At 34.7% G+C, this 18418-nt stretch overlaps 1 protein-coding gene across 3 annotated transcripts; it reads right to left on the bottom strand.

Annotated features, from left to right (window-relative positions):
* Window positions 1-5483: 5483 nt before the first annotated feature.
* On the bottom strand, window positions 5484-15300 carry LOC105185695 (putative fatty acyl-CoA reductase CG5065). 3 transcript variants are annotated; one of them, XM_025304440.1, is made up of 13 exons: window positions 14975-15299; window positions 14581-14695; window positions 14092-14098; window positions 13159-13281; window positions 11785-11924; window positions 11411-11533; window positions 11179-11304; window positions 10830-10975; window positions 10572-10681; window positions 9167-9365; window positions 6339-6569; window positions 6013-6279; window positions 5484-5825 (listed from the first exon to the last, which is right to left on the bottom strand). In XM_025304440.1, exons 4-12 carry the CDS (start codon window positions 13235-13237, stop codon window positions 6021-6023), a joined length of 1413 nt encoding a protein of 470 aa, XP_025160225.1. In that variant the 5' UTR covers window positions 13238-13281; window positions 14092-14098; window positions 14581-14695; window positions 14975-15299; the 3' UTR covers window positions 5484-5825; window positions 6013-6020. The 3 variants fall into 3 exon arrangements, with proteins under 3 accessions (XP_025160225.1, XP_025160222.1, XP_025160232.1); XM_025304437.1 differs by lacking the exon at window positions 14092-14098; XM_025304447.1 differs by lacking the exons at window positions 5484-5825; window positions 14092-14098 and having other exon boundaries at window positions 6019-6127; window positions 14975-15300.
* Between the last annotated feature and the right edge of the window lie 3118 nt (window positions 15301-18418).

The following is an 18418-nucleotide window of genomic DNA, read 5'->3' as shown; positions in this document are numbered from 1 at the left end:
AGTTAAGCCCGGTTCATGAAAGAAGGAGGACGTACTAGCTGGCGACGGGACCTGCTTCATAAGCCAGCGACACACGGTGCTTGTTTTCGTGCTGGATTGCTTGTTGGATGAAAATACTGCGTTCTGATTGGTGCATTTCCGAAGATGGATGGAAATGCACCAATCAGAACGCAGTATTTTCATCCAGCAAGCAATCCAGCACAAAAACAAGCACCGTGTGCCGTTGGCTTTATTTTCGTTTCGAAGAGAGAAAAATATCGAGAGTACGGTAATCGCTAGACCGCGAATCGAACCCGGGGGTTTTTCGCTTGCCGGGTGACTGCTCTATGGGCCGGTTGTTCCAACTTCTTGGTAAGTTAACTTGAAGGAAAAACGAAGACAAACATATTATTTAACTATCAGTTAACTTACCACAAAGTTAAAACAATTGACTCTAAACTGACCCACTGAGCTACCTGACGCTCCACGCTCACGACATTCTCCTCTCCCTAGATAACGTTAAGAGATATCGTTCGGAAGCGACATCTCTAGTGCTATCCCGAGCGCACAGCAACTACAGAGAGAGGCATTGTTACTTGTACCAGAGAGGAACCTGAGAGCGGTCAACACGGCGTTTTCGGCGACACTGATTTTTGGCACTGGGAATGGGCGCTATCTGCATCCATTTTGAGAGGGGAATTACGATGCTACATCCACTTTTAGGTCTCGACGGTAAAATCTGCATCTGGTAGGTGTCCGTGCTACATCCACTTTTAGGCGGTTTATGTCTGTGCTACAACCATAATAGCGTACTTGACAAGCACGGTCTCACGCATTGTTATGCATTTGTAACATGAATTAATATGTTAACATGCACAAAAAAAATAAGAATTGAGATTGTATATGATTAATATCATGAAGATTATATATGATTTATATCGATATGTAAATATATGATAATAAAATAATATTTTATGTGTACCCAAAATTATTTTTCCAAAATATTTCAGCGTTACGTTAGTATTTATTTATACTCCGGCAGGTAGCGTAGTTGTGTCCGTGTGCATGTGTGCATTGAAAGTGTGCGTGACGTACGTGTGCATATACGCACACACACACACACACATGTGTCATACGCAACAGATAGAATCTCAGGGTATATGCTTAAACATTTTCAATTGCCGTACGTTTCTGAGTAAGAATGTAGTCGGCACACACACACAGAGAAACTGCTCCCGTCTATCCGTCTGAGGTCCCGCCCTCCGCTCGGCTTATTTTGACGAGCCAAGCGAGAGAGAGAGAGAGAGAGAGAGAGAGAGAAAGAGAGAGAGAGAGAGAACGTCATATATGTAATACTACTATATTGCTAGTCGTCCTATTCTGCCTATAAGAGGCAGCCATCTCAACACTACGGTACGGGAATGTATTTCCCTTTCTTTCTAAGTGCACTTTGAATGTTATGCGCATGCGTCGGATTGATCGGCTCCGCCAATAGGAAAATCGGATATAATTCCGCGTTCAAGAAATAAACCTTGTAGTAGTTAATCAAACCAATTCAGTCGGAATAAATAAATCCTTATTTATTTTTACAAAATTTTGCATAATGCTACTGTATAAGAATACAGTGCAATGTATTTTTATTACCACAGAACAAATGTGTATTATGTGTACATACAAAGTGAATAAACGTTATTTTTATTAAAAGTATAGTTTTTTTATTCATGATTAAATAATATTAGTTTAGTAAACTTATTTCTAACATATTTGTTTTTGTTCGACATTCTTTTTTTGCCTCGTGATGTAATCTTACATTTAAATAAAAGTTTATAACATATTTACAAAGCTGAACCCGGTGATTGTCCAGTACGTCTTGCGTTTTTATGTGCGCGTCCATTACATAATTTGAAAACGGAATGCCTATCTGATTGAAAATTTGGTCGAGCAAATTCGTTGTTACATTCTTTACGCTAAAGTTGTTGGAGGACTGCCGAATTACTCTCTCCGAAATTTGGCAAATAAAGCATACATCGGGAGACGGTGTCAAATACGGCCCTCGGTTTTTAATAGCGGATAGCATTGGCATGTCTGCATCTGCACCCAATAGTTGCGCCTGACATATGGTACATTGTACAATACTTCTAACTTTGTAGCTTATGTAGCCTGCGATGTAAAAAACTTCTTGGCCTCATTGCGTTTTACTAATGAAATTACCCGTTTAGCTCTCTTGGGAGTTGCAACATCAGAAACACAAATTTCAGAAACATAGCATGGTTCTGCAACTCTGCAACTCTTTTTTTGGAGTGCATATATCCTCTTCTTTGAAGCCTGAAATAAAAAGGAGTATATTATATATTATGTAGACATTAATTTTATCATGTCATTTTTCTCGACTTGCAACAAAAAAAACAAACATTGATGTTTATATACAATTTCTCAAATTTCCAATTTTAATTTACAGTTATCACGATTTTATTAATATTAAAACTGCTTAACAGATACCTCCAATATAATCAGGACCTTCATTGTTGTTCGAATTTTCTTTGCATGATACATATGATATTAGTATATTCTCACTGGCAGTATCTTCAGGCTCTGTGGTTTTCTCTAACCATATGGATAGTTGATGATAATTGACTTCAACATCTATAATTGTGGCAGGATTGTTGCTGATATCGTTGCTGATCATCTTTCCATTAGGTGACATATTTTCCACATCTTCAAAGAATGTGTCCTGATATTGGACATCTTCATTGCTGATGTGCACCACTTCTTGAGCACAGTTCTTTATGTTCTTTATGTTCTTATGGAACTTCTGTCTTGATGTAGAAGGAACTACTTCTGCAAGTAGATAATTTCCAACATACTTCCCCTGTACTTTATTTTTTCTCTCTTCATCTTTGAAGTGGCATGAACAAATATAAATCTTTGATACATCATCAGCTTCGGATAAGTTACAGGCATTTAACTATTTTGAGCGAAGCTGTCGTTCTTTTGGAAATGTAAAAGTAACGGCGAAATTTTTTTTTCACTTAGAAGAATGAAATTTCACTTGAAAAAATTTAAAGGACAATAAATCATTGACAAGTCACAGTAAATATTAATTGTCTGTATAATTGATTCTTTACCTGTGTAAACTAATATTTTCAGTCGCACTAGCCTTTTTATTACACAAATAACATTTGCGGGCCATAGTTGTCAATTTTAATAAACATAACCTGTTACTGCTTCACAGCAAACATCATCTCACATGTGTATATTTTACTTTTCTATTGGCGGACACGATAAATCCGACGCATGCGCATAATATTCAAAGTGCACTTAGAAAGAGAGGGAAATAGATTCCCGCACCGTAGTGTTGGAACGGGACTTCTCTTTCTGCTAGCAATATAATAGTATTACATATATGGGGAACGTGTTCGCTCCATCTCGCTCTGATTCGCAACGTTGCCGAGATTGTGCTTCCTGATACACGGCCGAGACTGACGTTTCACTCTCGGCGTGAATCTAACGAGATGATCAATAGCAATCGATTTCGACCAAACTCGTTGTGTCGATAGATTTGCATGACAAATTAACATTGCACTTAAAGATACGGCATAGCATTGAAGCATTTGCAAGAAAGTCGCGATTGAAAATCGCGAGTGCTTCATGAACCAAATGAAGGAACGAGCTTCTCAAAGAGCGTGTGGCTTGGTGGAAGTGCGCTAGGCTCGCGGAGTTGAGGTCGATGGTACGCATCTCCTTGGCGGTCAGCGTTGTCCTTTTTCGCCAATCTTTTTTTTTCGTATTTTAGGAAAATGCACGTGTTGCATACAACATACGTGTATCACAATAAATTGTTTTTCGTATTTTAAGAAAATGCACGTGTTGCATACAACACACGGGCATCGCAAGTATTGCACGTTTCGTCGATGACACTTCTTCTGAGGCCCCGCCCTCCGCTCGACTTGTTTCGACGAGCCAAGCAAAAGAGAGACAGAGAATGTGTTCGCTCCATCTCGCTCTGTCTCGACACGCAGCCGAGGCTGATATTTGTCTTTCGGCGTGGATTCGACGAGGGGACGACCAATAGCAATCGATTTCGACTCGGTGCGTCGATAGACTTGCATGAATTAATATTGCATGTAGATCGGCGTTACCGTTTTTTCCACTTATTTTTATTTTTTTTTTTTACGTGGGGAAATCCTCATGGACACCCCGGCTCCTTGCCGAGGTAGTGCGGGACTCTTACCGGCTAAAACCCCACGGTGACTTACCTCTGGCGCGATGTTTGGGAGGCCCTCCCGCGCCTGTCCATATACAGGGTGTTTGATAGCTGATCATGCAGACGAAAGTTGGAGATAGATTGGGTGTAGCCGAGAAGAAAAGTCATGTATCATAATGTCAAATTGCCAATAGTTATCGAGTTATTAATTAAAACATGTGAGCCAACGAGCGTGTAGAGAGCGGAGGGCGATCGCAGTAAGCACGTAGACATTTGATACAGGCGGAGTCAGCGAGTGTCGATAGACGAGCGCGCGCGGCGAGGGGCAACGTAAACGACAAGAGGCGAGCGCACGCGACTTATGAATATAAAACAATGTGGAAAGGAAAATAAGGGGGGAAAGGGAAGACGGCGACATTCGCCTTACAATAACATCGCTGCTGGCTCGCTTCGTCGCGATTGTCTATTCGCTGGTGGTGAGACGAAGACCGATTCTTCGTTTTTATCTAACTAATCTAGCTCGCTCGTGAACATAGCACAGAATAGAACCAAATAATTATATAGCACGGAATAGTACCGACAAATCGTAGACATTGGCTTAGTAGTTCATATCCATGAAAAATAGACCCAGTTGGCGCTACGAATCAGCCAACTTTTCCATAACGCTGTAAATGCAGCCATGCCCGCTTTCAGGCTTCTCTCTGCTCTCAGGTTCCTCTCTGGTGCAACACCCTACGTAGTGTGTATATGTTTATAAAATATCATTTTGTAAGGAATATTTATGTGTCACATATTTTTATATTATCTAATAAGTTGCAATACTGCACAGTATAACATACGTATATAAAGGAATATTAAAGAAAGAAAAATAATTAGATGTGTGCTAAGTCATTACATGGCGTTCGATGTAATTTATTCAGATAAAAGTTATCTGTTAAAGTTGTTACATTTTTCATTTTATTTTACCATAATAAAACTACAATTAATAGAGCTACAATTGTTCGCTCATTGTGTCTGTGATAACGAAATAAATATTTAGATAAATTATACAAAGCATAAGTGCATATATAAAAACGGATTTTTTCTAACTTTAATTATTTTATTGTTAATTTAGAAATATCAAACATTATTCTCTCAGTTTAGGATTTTGCATTCATGCGTTTATATCGTTCGTTAAAATGGGTAATATAACAATGTTTGTAAAAATCAGGGAGTCTCCTTTTTGAATAATTATTTTATTTATTTTAGATTAAGCTGAATTTTATACAGTTAATACTTTGTGCGATATATTTATGTATTATCGAAATACTTAAATATTTCAAAATACTTACGTAAGTATATTAGAATTGACATGATTTGCTACCATGGTTTATTTGGGAAATTCTCTCTATAGGTCTTATTTATCTTATTTATTTTTATGTAATTATGTAAGTCTAAAAATCAGACTTAGGTTGTTTATAGAGATATAGAAAGAAATATTACCATTACCGCACATATGTGATATTAATAACAAATGTTAATATTACAGCTACACATATGTCAATATTATATTCATATAACTATAGGCATCACTATTAGCCAAATGAACAAAATGATTAATGAGAATAAGCTCAATATTGTTATGTTGTTGAGATGAAACTGCCTGCAATGTATAATTATATAGTAAACATGATGTACAATTTTATAGTTATTCTAAAAACAATGACGTAATGTACTTGTGCTGCTAACAAAAGAAGTAATAAATAAATAAATAAATAAATAAATAATATATAAACAAATAAATAATAAATTTTTTTGAATTTTACAAAGTGAGACTTCGTTACATTTACCTCTTTTCCTATATTTTTGCACGATTTTTGACTTCCAAAATATTCAAATCTTCTTTAAATAGATATGTGAATATGCCCTTAAAATGTCCATCCAAATAGTTCGGCCAATTGAATCCTTGCATATCAAAATTAAATAGACGCTTATCCCTTTTGTCCAAATTATACCACATTGCATGAACATTGTCGTTAGTGTAAGTCCACTCATTGATTCCCCAATATCCAATAGTATTCATAGTATGATAAAATTTATTGTATATTCTTCGTATTCTGAATCAGATATATAATGTAATGAAACTACCTTGATATCATAAATCATCTTGACATACCTTTGTTTATCGATGTCGTTCGTCCCGTTGACTAATGCAACAGATAATGTGTGAGCAAGCCTAGAGTAGAAGTTGAATAAAATGTTATTTTTAATTAATGTAATAGTTCGACTCGAATGTTTCAGCTGGTATTTTTCAGAGAATTTTTGCGCTGCATCCAAATATTTGTCCCAAGTCAAGGGCGCATCATTGGACGATATGTAATTGTAAATCAACGTTTTCTCACTTCTCCTGCGACAACAATTGACATAAAATATAAGAATTATTTGCAACGAAAATATATTAACGTAATTCGGAGGATTATTACGACGTACAAGTGTCATACAGTGCTTACCAAAAGTTCAGGGCCACCTTAATAATTTTTGAATGGTTTGAATATAGGATTGAAATTTATGGGGATACAATGGGATCATAAAGTCTATTATTTAACCACAAAAATACGCACCTCCACACCCTTGGAAGATGGGGGAGGGGGGAACTAAAAAATCTTAAATCGCATGTGGGGTTGAGTGAGGGCTCGTTCGGAAGGGCTTTCCGAGATAAAAAAACGCGAGGTCGCTGAGGTCTCTACGATTTTTTTCGCAGAGTTATGATCATTTGAACATTTCTATTGAGATTTTGCGATAGCGGGCCCACGGCGACAACAGAAGAAAGATAAGGCTTCACGCCTTAAGATGAAGCGTTGGTGAAAATTATCGCACTGGTTTTATTAGTTGATTAAAAAAAAAAGCCGAGGACTTCACCATGCATGTGGTCGCTCGAAGAGAAAACAACAGACTGACCATGCACGCGTGGAAGAACTTACATACAGTGCGCACGCTAGACACACCATCTCTTGAAACGCGAAAAACAAATTTGCTTCAACAGGATTTAAGATTTTTTGGCTCCCCCCTCCCCTGTCTCCCAGGGATGTGGAGGTGACTATTTTTGTGGTTAAATAATAGACTTTGTGATCCCATTGTATTCCTATAAATTTCAATCCTACATTTCAAACCATTCAAAAATTATTTAGGTGGCTCGGAACTTTTGGTAGGCACTATATATAATATTGGGTTAAGTAAAAAGTTTTGAGCGTTTTTCGCTAGATGGCTTTAGTGAGGTCATATCTCACGATGTATACGTCGCATCTGGTCATTCTATACTGCGACTTAAAGGTGACGCTTTAAAAAAAGTTCTTTGACAGTTTTGTGTTTGGTGAAGCCAGTTGTGTGTTCGCCAGAGCGTTCCAAAACAGAGGTAAAAGAAGAGAAAATTCGATACATTCTTCAGTACCACTACGACCAAAGGGAAAAAGCGGAGCAGGCGGCCAAAAAAATTTGTGCTGTTTATGGACCCAATACAGTATCGAATGCAACAGCAAAGCGGTGGTTCCAACGATTCCGTTCTGGTAATATGGACGTCGAAGATGAGACACGCTCTGGTAGGCCAATCGTCGAAAATGTCGATAAAATCATGGAAATCGTCGAGTCAGACCGGCATGCGAGCACTTATTCCATTGCCCAGGAACTGAAGATTAGCCAGAAAACCGTTTGGAACCATTTGCATAAGGCTGGTCTCAAGAAGATGCTCGATGTATGGGTGCCACACGAATTGACGCAAAAGAACCTTTTGGACCGAATTCATGTCTGCGATTATTTGCTGAAGCGTAACGAAATCGACCCATTTTTGAAGCGGATGGTGACTGGCGATGAAAAATGGGTCACATACGAGAACAACAGGCGAAAAAGATCGTGGTCCAAGCGCGGTGAGCCGGTCCAAACGATCGCCAAGCCCGGATTAACGGCCAAGAAGGATTTACTGTGTGTTTGGTGGGATTGGAAGGGAATCATCCACTATGAGCTGCTCCCATCGGGCCAATCACTCAATTCGGACCTACACTGTCAACAACTGACCAGATTGAAGCAAGCGATCGACGAGAAGTGGCCAGAATTGGCCAATAGAAAGGGTGTTGTGTTCCATCAAGACAATGCCAGGCCGCACACATCTTTGACGACGCGCCAGAAGCTCCGAGAGCTTGGATAGTAGGTTATACCCGCCGTATAGCCCAGACCTAGCTCCAAGCAATTATCACCTTCTCAAGCATTTGCAAAATTTTCTTGATGGTACAAAACTGGCCTCAAGAGAGGCTTGTGAAAATGAGCTGGTCAAGTTTTTTACCAATAGGGACGAGGACTTCTTCAATCGCAGAATTATGAAATTGCCTTCAAAATAGACAAAAGTTATCGAACAAAACGGCGCATATTTGATCTAAATTCGATAATCCTAACTTTGTTAATTTCATCGTCGAAATAAAGAGAAAAAACGCTCAGAACTTTTTACTTCACCCAATAATTCCAGGTTAACGTTCGACCAATTAAAATGGATCTTTTTTCTCGTATAGAACATAATAATTGATTATTATATAACAAATATAATAGTTGATCGTTCAATTATCATGCGACAATAAAATAATATATTTAAAAATACTTAAGTTCCGTATTAAAACGAAAAGTTACGGATATGCGAATTGTACGTGACATAGAGATATGTGAATTTTGGTATTAAAATAAAATATCATGTAAAATAATGTGTTTCCAAAATATATAGTCGAGTACAATAATGATAGGTAAAAAATTTAACTCATGAATGATAATAATAATTCATGAATAATAATACGCTTTTTTGCCCTTTCCTTCTTTGTCGAGGATAATTTACACGGGCTTCTATATCATTGCATATACTTCTATGACTATTGCACGTGTAAACTTGCCCCTAATCATAATTTAACGCTTTCCACAGATTATACTATATGTGCAGATTTCTCGTTGATAGCTACACTTGAACCGTACCTCTTTGATTTATTAAAGACGTCCCACGCAGAAACAATTAGAGCATTTATGGTTTTATCAACAGGCACTAAGTTAGCTGTGCATTTAGAATCAATCCATAAATATTTCGTTATTCCTTTAAAATAATACGTTATTAATCCCACGGGGCCAAAATAATTATCGGTCCAACCTACAAGCGGCTCTTCGGCGGGCGATGTGACTGAAAAAAGTTAGATAAATTTAAAATGACTAGTGCTGAACCGCATATAATATCGTTAGTAACTTTTGCTCTTAAATATCTTTTTTGTATATTATATAAACTATTGGTAAAAATATGTTTCATAAAATGTTTTACTCCACAATGTTCGATTATAAAAGGCCAGTATATTTTAATATAACGCAGTAAGAACATGTTGATACGGATAACTTATCTCATAATGTTAATCTCTGAATGTCATCATTTTCTTATACGTTGATCTTCGATACATTTGATCGGTCTAATTATTCGCACCAACGTGTTCTTATTGCGTTATATAAAGATGTTTTGTCTATTTATGATAGAGCGTCATAGAATAAAAAATGTGATACATGTAATCTCTTTTTTATATGATGTCTGCGACACATTTGATTTACATTTTAACATGATTACGGCAGCATGATGATCGTTTGAAGGTCGATCAAACGTATCGAAGTTCAACGTATATTATCCGCGTATATTAACCGTTGTTCTTATTGCGTTATAATAAAATGTATTGGCTCTTTGTGATCGAACATCGTAGAATAACACATGTTGCAAAACATGTTTTTATCAATACTTTATATAATACCATGTACAAAAAAGATATTTAAGAGCAAAAGTTACTAACGATATTATGTGCTGGAAAAAAACACGAGAAAACTTGTTAAGAAATATTCAGAATATTATATATAATCTTCTTTAAAAATTCTAATAATACGCTTCCACCAGTAAGTTTTGATCAAAATTATCTAGTTTCTATTTTTATCCATCATATGATATTTACTTTGTTCTCTACTTGTTATTTACTTGTTTCTCTAATCACATATAATATTTTTTAATTTCGGTTAAAAGTGACCAGAACGTATGATTAAAACATTCCGATAATCAAATGTACTTGCATGTATAGCATAATCATAATAAAGGTACAAATTAGACCTTAGCCCTTTTATCTTATGTTTTATAATTATTTTATATTATTATTTTATTATTTATATTATAATCAAAGTTGACTGACAACGTTGTTATGTGTTATGCTTTGCGGAAAAATATATGAGGAAACCTGATGTGTGTGAAATATTTTTTGAAAAATTTTGAGAATATTTCTCACCAAGTTTTGCGGAGCAAACTCAATGTAATGGAGTGAGATTTAATGCAAAAAGTACAATTTTAATGGAACGTATTTCTCACCTATTGCTGGTCTGAAGACTCCAATTGGCAATTCTTCGCTTGTATCTCTTATCAATGATTCGGCCATGGCTTTAGTAAATACATATGTATTCATATACTCAGGGAAATGTCTAGAAAAAAACACTGATTTCTTTATTAAGATCTTTTAGAATTACTCGCTATTTTGTTATTTCTATTCCGCTTGAGATGAGAATACATGTTGACTCTTTTAAGCGGAATTAAGCAGAACAGAGTTATTTATGAAAGAAATTTACTTACTCGACGATTTTCTTACTGACTTCTTCGGATTTTAAGTCCCTCATTAATGTACGGAGAGTTTGGTAATCAATGGGATATGTATAGAAATATTCTCCGATGTGTTTCGAATGACCATTTGCATATACCGTCGACACGTAAATAAACGCCTGCAATGTAGATTCATATCTGCACGATCAATCGACTAAATGATACAAATAAATAGAATAAAATTTGTTTTTAAGACATCAACAATATCTCGTTTCAGTGTCGATTATCTTTTATTAAATTTGTCTCTGTAATTATATTATCTCTGTAATTATTCTATCTCACTTTTAAAATATCTTTTAAAAGTGCGATTCAAATGCGATACCTTCAACTTTTTCATATTCTTAGCCATATGTAAGAGATAATCGGTAGAACTGGTGTTTATCGTTGTAGCAATCTTGATGTCTTCAGTCAAACATACGGTCGCGCCTACGTGAAAGACAATGGACACCTGCAGTGAAATGTTAGTTTGATATCATCCCGAAAAGACCACGGTATCGTTCGTAATTTGCCAAAGTAAGACGAGAAAGATGAAAGGAATATGTGTCAATTCTTACATTTTGTCTAAGAAGATTTTCATCATAGTCAGAAAGTCCTAATTTATCAACAGAAAAGTCGCCCTTTATCGGTACGATTTTGCTTCGAAAATTCGGCACTTCCACCTCGAGTTGATCAAAAATCTATGAATAAGTGATATAATAATAATTATTATTAATACTAAAATTATTAATAATAAATACCCAATTATATAATATCGTGGAATAATTGAAGCTAATGATAGACTCCAACATTTATGTTAAGTTTACACGGTTGCTATAGCATAATTGTAGTATGATAACAGTAATATAATAATAATGATATTAATAAAGATAATTTATAAACGAGATATTTAACGACAATGTCGTTAAATTATCGTTAAACGATTATTTACCACATTTCCAAATATATTGTTGAGCCTATCTTCAATGTTATTTTCTCTTTTCGGACGTATTAGTATATAGATAGTAGTAATATCGGTGCAACTTCGCAATAATTTTTGTATTAGTATCTTTCCAAGGAAACCGGATCCTCCTTTAAAATGATAAGCTTATTTATAATGTGATAATGATATGATTATGATAAAATTAGGTATTATTTTTTTAATTCTTTCTCAAAAAGATTAGATTTTTTTTGTATATACAAAATATTTAAATCTGTCACACAAAACTGTAATAATTTTTACATATGTATATGAACTCGGATTAAATTAAATGATTATTTTCTATATTAATAAGATATTGTGTTATATAAATCTTTGAAAAAGTGCTCATTCTGTGTGTGAACTAAATTCAAAACTTCAAGAAACCAAGTAAATAAAAAAAATTACTCATTAATATATTATATGATTAATAGAAAATTATAAGGATGGCTAGGTAAGAGAGGTACTATTGAGTGGCCTGCTAGATCACCTGAACTATCTCCTCTCGAATTCTTTTTTTGGGGACACATTAAAAGTAAGGTTTATGCGACGAAACCTTGTTTTCGAATGATTGGAAGAGCTGAAGAATCGAATAATGCAGAAAGCATGTCTGATCACTTTAGAACAAATAAGCCATGTGATTAATAGTTACTATGAACGTTTGGCTCATTGTCAAATAGTAGAAGGAAGACATTTTGAACATTTGATTAATTGAAAAAGTAAAAAACAATAGCTTGAAAAATGTTACCCACACACACACACACACACACACACGCACACGCACACACACACGCGCGCGCGCGCGAGGTGTAAATCCGACCATGCAACCTCTGTGCGGTACACTTTGGGTAATGCTAATGTCGGCGGTACTGTAACTTTCAAGCGTCATAACTCGGAAAGAATTTAATAAAAACTGACTTCATTATAGTATTCTGGAAAGCTCTCGAGATAAGTTATAAGAATTTCTAATAAAAAATATGGGCTTCTATTTAAAAAAACAAAGTTGACCTTCACATGACCTTAGCAACGTAACCCATGGTCAAACTGATATGACTACTAAATAAATCTTTATAAGCCCTACAACTTTTGTATGGAATATTTTTTCGTATCTTTCATATTTTCCGAAATAGTTTAGCGTCCCCGGACTTTTTGAGGACCCTGTATATATATATATATATGATATTAGATGGTTCGGAAAGTTCGTTTCAAATTTTTGAAATAAATTAAGATACATAAGAATGTTAAAATGTACACAGACACGCGCGCAGACAGACGCACACGCACATACATACATGTGTATATGTATAATTCTAGGCATAACCGATATTAAATTTTATAATACAATACCTGTGATGAAAATCGATTGTCCCGTGTAAAATTGTTGCACTGGCGTTTTCTTGGTACTATATCCGTTAAGATTTTCCATGCTTGGGCAATTTTCCTTAATAATAGCCTGTTTATACTCGTGACCTAGTTTGTTTAGCATTTTGTCAACGACTAATTCTTGCTTTACGCAAAACAGAGCTCGGAATTACTTTTACTTTCCAGGCGACCTTTAGTTTTTCTGCATTTACTATCCTTCACATTTTCGTTTCTATACTCGATCATAAATTTAATAAACGCACTATTCGTTTCAGAATCGCTGATATCATAAAGTAATTCCAAGCATTGATCTAAAATTAAATGATAAATCAGAATCCAAATCGCGAAATCGCTTTTCCCAACACAACAAATCGTTTTTATCCAAGCGCAAATAGAGAGAATGATTCCGTGACTCAGATTCTGATTATAATATTGATTAAATGAACATGAAGCAATTGGGTAAATTTAAGAAAAGGAAAGTAAAAATTTTCTAACTGTGTTAGAATAAAATCTTATTCAAAAATTCCCATGAAAATTCAATCAATGCGATAATAAAATTATTATTATTCATAAAAATGAATATTTTGCTCAAACTCAGAATAAATTCTAACTCCATAACAATAAAAGTAAAATTGTTATTGTGGTGATGGAATATATTAAATACGCTTTTCAATTTCGAATAAAAATATCTACTGGACGATTCACTTTGTACAAATAAAAATTATTCGAATTTGATATTACTCGAATTCGTGTGTCTCGGTTTTCGCTGAGAATTTCGATTGAAATTCTGCACGAAACAATTTGAAGAGGAAAGAAAAATTGTTAGTCAAATAAATCCCAGTTGACAGAATTACGCATAAAACAAGATATATTATTGTACAAAAGAGAAAGACACAAGAGAAAGACTTAAGTACTTACATCGTTGCTATTATTATTATTCGACATGATCGAAGTCATAGAATTTGAAAGCATGAAACACGAATCGAACGTGGATATATTAATCCTCTGGTTTCGTTGTTCCAGCAAATGCAACCATATTATCAGAATAAAGTAATTTGAGAAACAATTTGCGACTAATACATTTCAATCAGTGCGTTCAAGAAGACACTATTAATGCTATTTAGCGCTACGGGCTGCTCGCGGAATTAGATGATAGCCCTAACAAACGCTATAATATCGTGATACTAATTGTAACGTTTACGTTAGTAACTTCAATAGCGCCTCCCCGATTACACATAATAAATCGAGAATTTCCACGAGATTATGATCATAGTATACTGAGGAATGGATATTTTTGTAATTGTCTTAGCATTAGAAACTGAAATTCTGACCTTCGCAATTTCGAGCAAGAAGGAAGTAGTCCACCTTGTTTTAGAAAATAGTGTTTTTTTATTTGATCTTACTTACGCTTGCACTGATGTAGCAGACCTTTCTCACGGTTGATAACTATTAGGTGCGGCTCTCTGTTCTACTTATTTTTTGTGTATCCTTGTATCGATTTGAATGTTATATACTCTGATATCTTTAACAAAAATAACACAGTAATCTAATTTTTTGTACTTATTCTGCAAGAGTTTCAAAATTTCGCGATGTGTGCATTTTTTACGTATCGTGTTATGTACATTATATTGCATGCGCGCTTACTAAATGCTAGGAGGAATAATTAAAGTACGGTTACAATAATATTGATGTACAAACTATGAAAGTTCGAGTCTAACATGAGGGCAATTTAACGGCTGTCTTAAATCCACTACGTGTCGCTAATCAAATTAACAATAAATTAAATAGAATAAATTTTTACATTTAATTTCCACTCCGAACGCAGCCGTATGACATAAACAAAATCACAGTTGCAATCAGAATTGAAAATAGAACACCACTAGGTCAGTGAAAAGTGTATAAAGCGTTGACTTCGGCGGTTCAGCGCTCCACTATAACGTCACGTCCTTCCCATCTGCTAGTCGACGAAGCAATAAGAAATGTAGAAGTTTTTTATCAGGATAACAGCTATTTCTATTTTATCTCCATTTCTATTCAACTGATCATTTCTATAGTATAAATAGAATTGTTTTTAACACGCGATTCGTCGTATTCTCACGTGTAGTGGGGAGCGTCAATTTCTCATGTTGATAGAAAGTTAAGCCCGGTTCATGAAAGAAGGAGGACGTACTAGCTGGCGACGGGACGTTGCGCGTTCGGGACCTGATTCATAAGCCAGCGACACACGGTGCTTGTTTTCGTGCTGGATTGCTTGTTGGATGAAAATACTGCGTTCTGATTGGTGCATTTCCGAAGATGGATGAAAATGCACCAATCAGAACGCAGTATTTTCATCCAGTAAGCAATCCAGAACGAAAACAAGCACCGTGTGCCGCTGGCTTAAGAGTCTGGCCAATGTTCTAGTTGGATACAAAATGGCTACTACATCTGTACTGCATCTACTGTAATCTCGGTTTTTACGCGTGCACATTTAAGTGATAACATAACATCATTTCATCTTGGAAAAAACTTCCAACACAATAAGAGGACTATATATAAAAATATTTATAAAAATATTTTAAAAATGACTAGTTGTTGCATACCGGGATGCAGAAATACAAGCGAAAATGGCTTCTATATGAAACGTTTTCCAATAAGTAAAAAACAAAAAATTATATGGTTGAAACAAATTAGAAGAGAAAATTGGAAACCGAAACAATATTCAACGATTTCAACGAACTTCAGCAAAACGAAATTCAGCAATTTGTGAGGTAAGCATATAATTATATCAAATAATAAACAAAACATGTTTCTCATCTAATTGTATTTGTAGGTTCATTTTACTAAAGAAATGTGGGAAAAACCGCGGCAGGATGGTTCCAAAAAATTAAAAGCACAAGCAATGCCACTAAGTTTTCCTCATACATAAGCAATGTCGGAATCTTTCGATGGAAAAATGAAGAAGTTAAAATATAATAAAAACAATGATGAAAATAATTAAATTATTATTAATAAATATTATTATTAAAATGTTATCGCGTAAAAACATTATTTTTTGTTAACGATACGACGTTTAATTATTTCTTAGAAATGAATTATGTAATTGTACATTATTTGCCTTATATTAAGCAAAGCAATTATAACATTGTTAATTTCCTTATTGAGAAAATGAAAGATATTGAATGTACTGCATTAAAAACATGTCACAATTTATCTCACAAAATTAAAATTCTTTTCATTAATTTTAAAATAAAAAGTTGTCACACTGAAAAATTAGAAAAACCTGTTTTTAATAGTAAAACCATGGCTATGCATTCCGTTATTAGATAAAATTTAATAATCATGTTATTACATATGTAATATTTTTTTAACTTTATGTAATATAGAAATTTAATAATAAAAAAATTGCAAAAATGTATTTTAATTTTCCTTTTCCTGTTACTGCTATTCAAATATCCCGCATACTTTGCTATCACTAATTGGTGGCGCCATTTCGTATCCAGCCAATCAAAAATTGGATCACATTGGCCAGACTCTTACTATAGGGACTCTAGTGCGGAAAGTGTCGCAGAAAATGTGTTGGCCGCTCTCAGGTTTCTCTCTGATAATATAATAACGTACTTGACAAACATGTGGTCTGTTCTTTGTAGCTGCACTGCTGAACTGGTGCAATAAGCTAGAATGAGAAAACCTATATTTGTCTCACTTTAACTTATTGCACCAGTTCAACAGTGCAGCCAGCTACAAAGAACAGACCAATGGTTTCGCACATTGGGTGCATTCAGTACTACAACGCTCACTGAGCGCTCAATGAGCTTTTACATTTGATTGGTATATTCCTTTAGATTTAAAAATATATACCAATCAGATGCAAGAGCTCACTTAGCGCTCAGTGAACGGTTGTAGTACTGAATGCACCTATTGTTATGCGTTTGTAACATGAATTAACATGTTAATATGCGCCAAAAAAATAAGAATTGAGATTGTATATGATTAATCATGAAGATTATACACGATTTATGTCGTTATCCGTTTATGAACTTTATCTCCTTGGAAGGCAAGACAAACTTCTTTCAGAAGAAAGTGGGCGAATTTAAGAAATTTGGAGTGATGGAGGAAGACTCTCAAAAAAAAGCAGCACATCGGGTGTTGCATTTAGTATAAACTTTTAGCATAATAACGTATAAAAGTATAAAAGTTCGTTCGTTTTAGTATCATTTCCTCGAACTTTCCTTGTATTTTGAATATAACACAATACTACAAAATGAACTTACGAAGCACATAAATTTTTTATTGACCGATTTATTATACAATATCATTAAAAAATATAAAAATAAATAAAATAATATAAATAAAATATTTATGAATATTTATTTCAAGATCGACATAAGTACCACAACTCAAAAACCAACTAAAATATCCTTACTTTACGTAGTGCAGTTAAACGACGAGGTCGGAGGGACCTTTGTTTTTAAGTAATACGATTCGTAACGGATCAAGTGAATTTTTATTTTCAAATAATATATATATATACACATGTGTATCTCTCTCTTTACGACGCATCCTATACAAAAGTAAAATGGCAATAATGATAATTATTGGCATAGGCAAAATCGTTATTTATTGAAATTTATTGAGCACAGTTAGTTCTCCTTATATTTTACACAAGTAAATCTATATTAAAAGTTATTTGAAATTATATATTTGTATATTTATATAGTTATCTTATATACGAGTTATCCTCCTTTATACAAACACACGTGTACATATGCGTATGCTCGTATATTGGTGTGTATGTGTGAAAGTGTATGTGTGTATGGTTTATAATTAAATTTACGTAATACCCACGATGCATACACTAACAATACATATCAAAGTTTTATGGTACACTGGCAATAATAATTATAGTTATCTGACAAAATACGGAATCTCTGATTTTGGCGCACGGCTCTACCGCCACTGTGCCCCTTTTATTTTTTTTCCTTTCTGCTTCTTTCTCATTATTGTTGTTATTGTTATTATTATTTCATTATTATTATAATTATTATTATTATTACTCAACCCACTCACATGCGCGAATCGTGAAAGTTCCTCGCTATCGTTACACTTACAAGGTAATCGCGTTTTAAAATTTAGATTACAAATAGGACTCGCTGAGAGACTCGTCGAGCCATTCTTCGAGCGTATTTGATCGTCGGTCTTATCAGAAGGGCAATAATCTCGTCGTTTCAAACGAATCGCAGAGCTCGCACACACCGAAACACAC

This window comes from Harpegnathos saltator, unplaced genomic scaffold (genome assembly GCF_003227715.2).
Source record: "Harpegnathos saltator strain DR-91 unplaced genomic scaffold, Hsal_v8.6 scaffold119, whole genome shotgun sequence".
In the NCBI taxonomy this organism is placed as follows: domain Eukaryota; kingdom Metazoa; phylum Arthropoda; class Insecta; order Hymenoptera; family Formicidae; genus Harpegnathos; species Harpegnathos saltator.
Note: the sequence above shows the minus strand (reverse complement) of the source record. Positions and strands in the feature narration are given on the sequence as shown.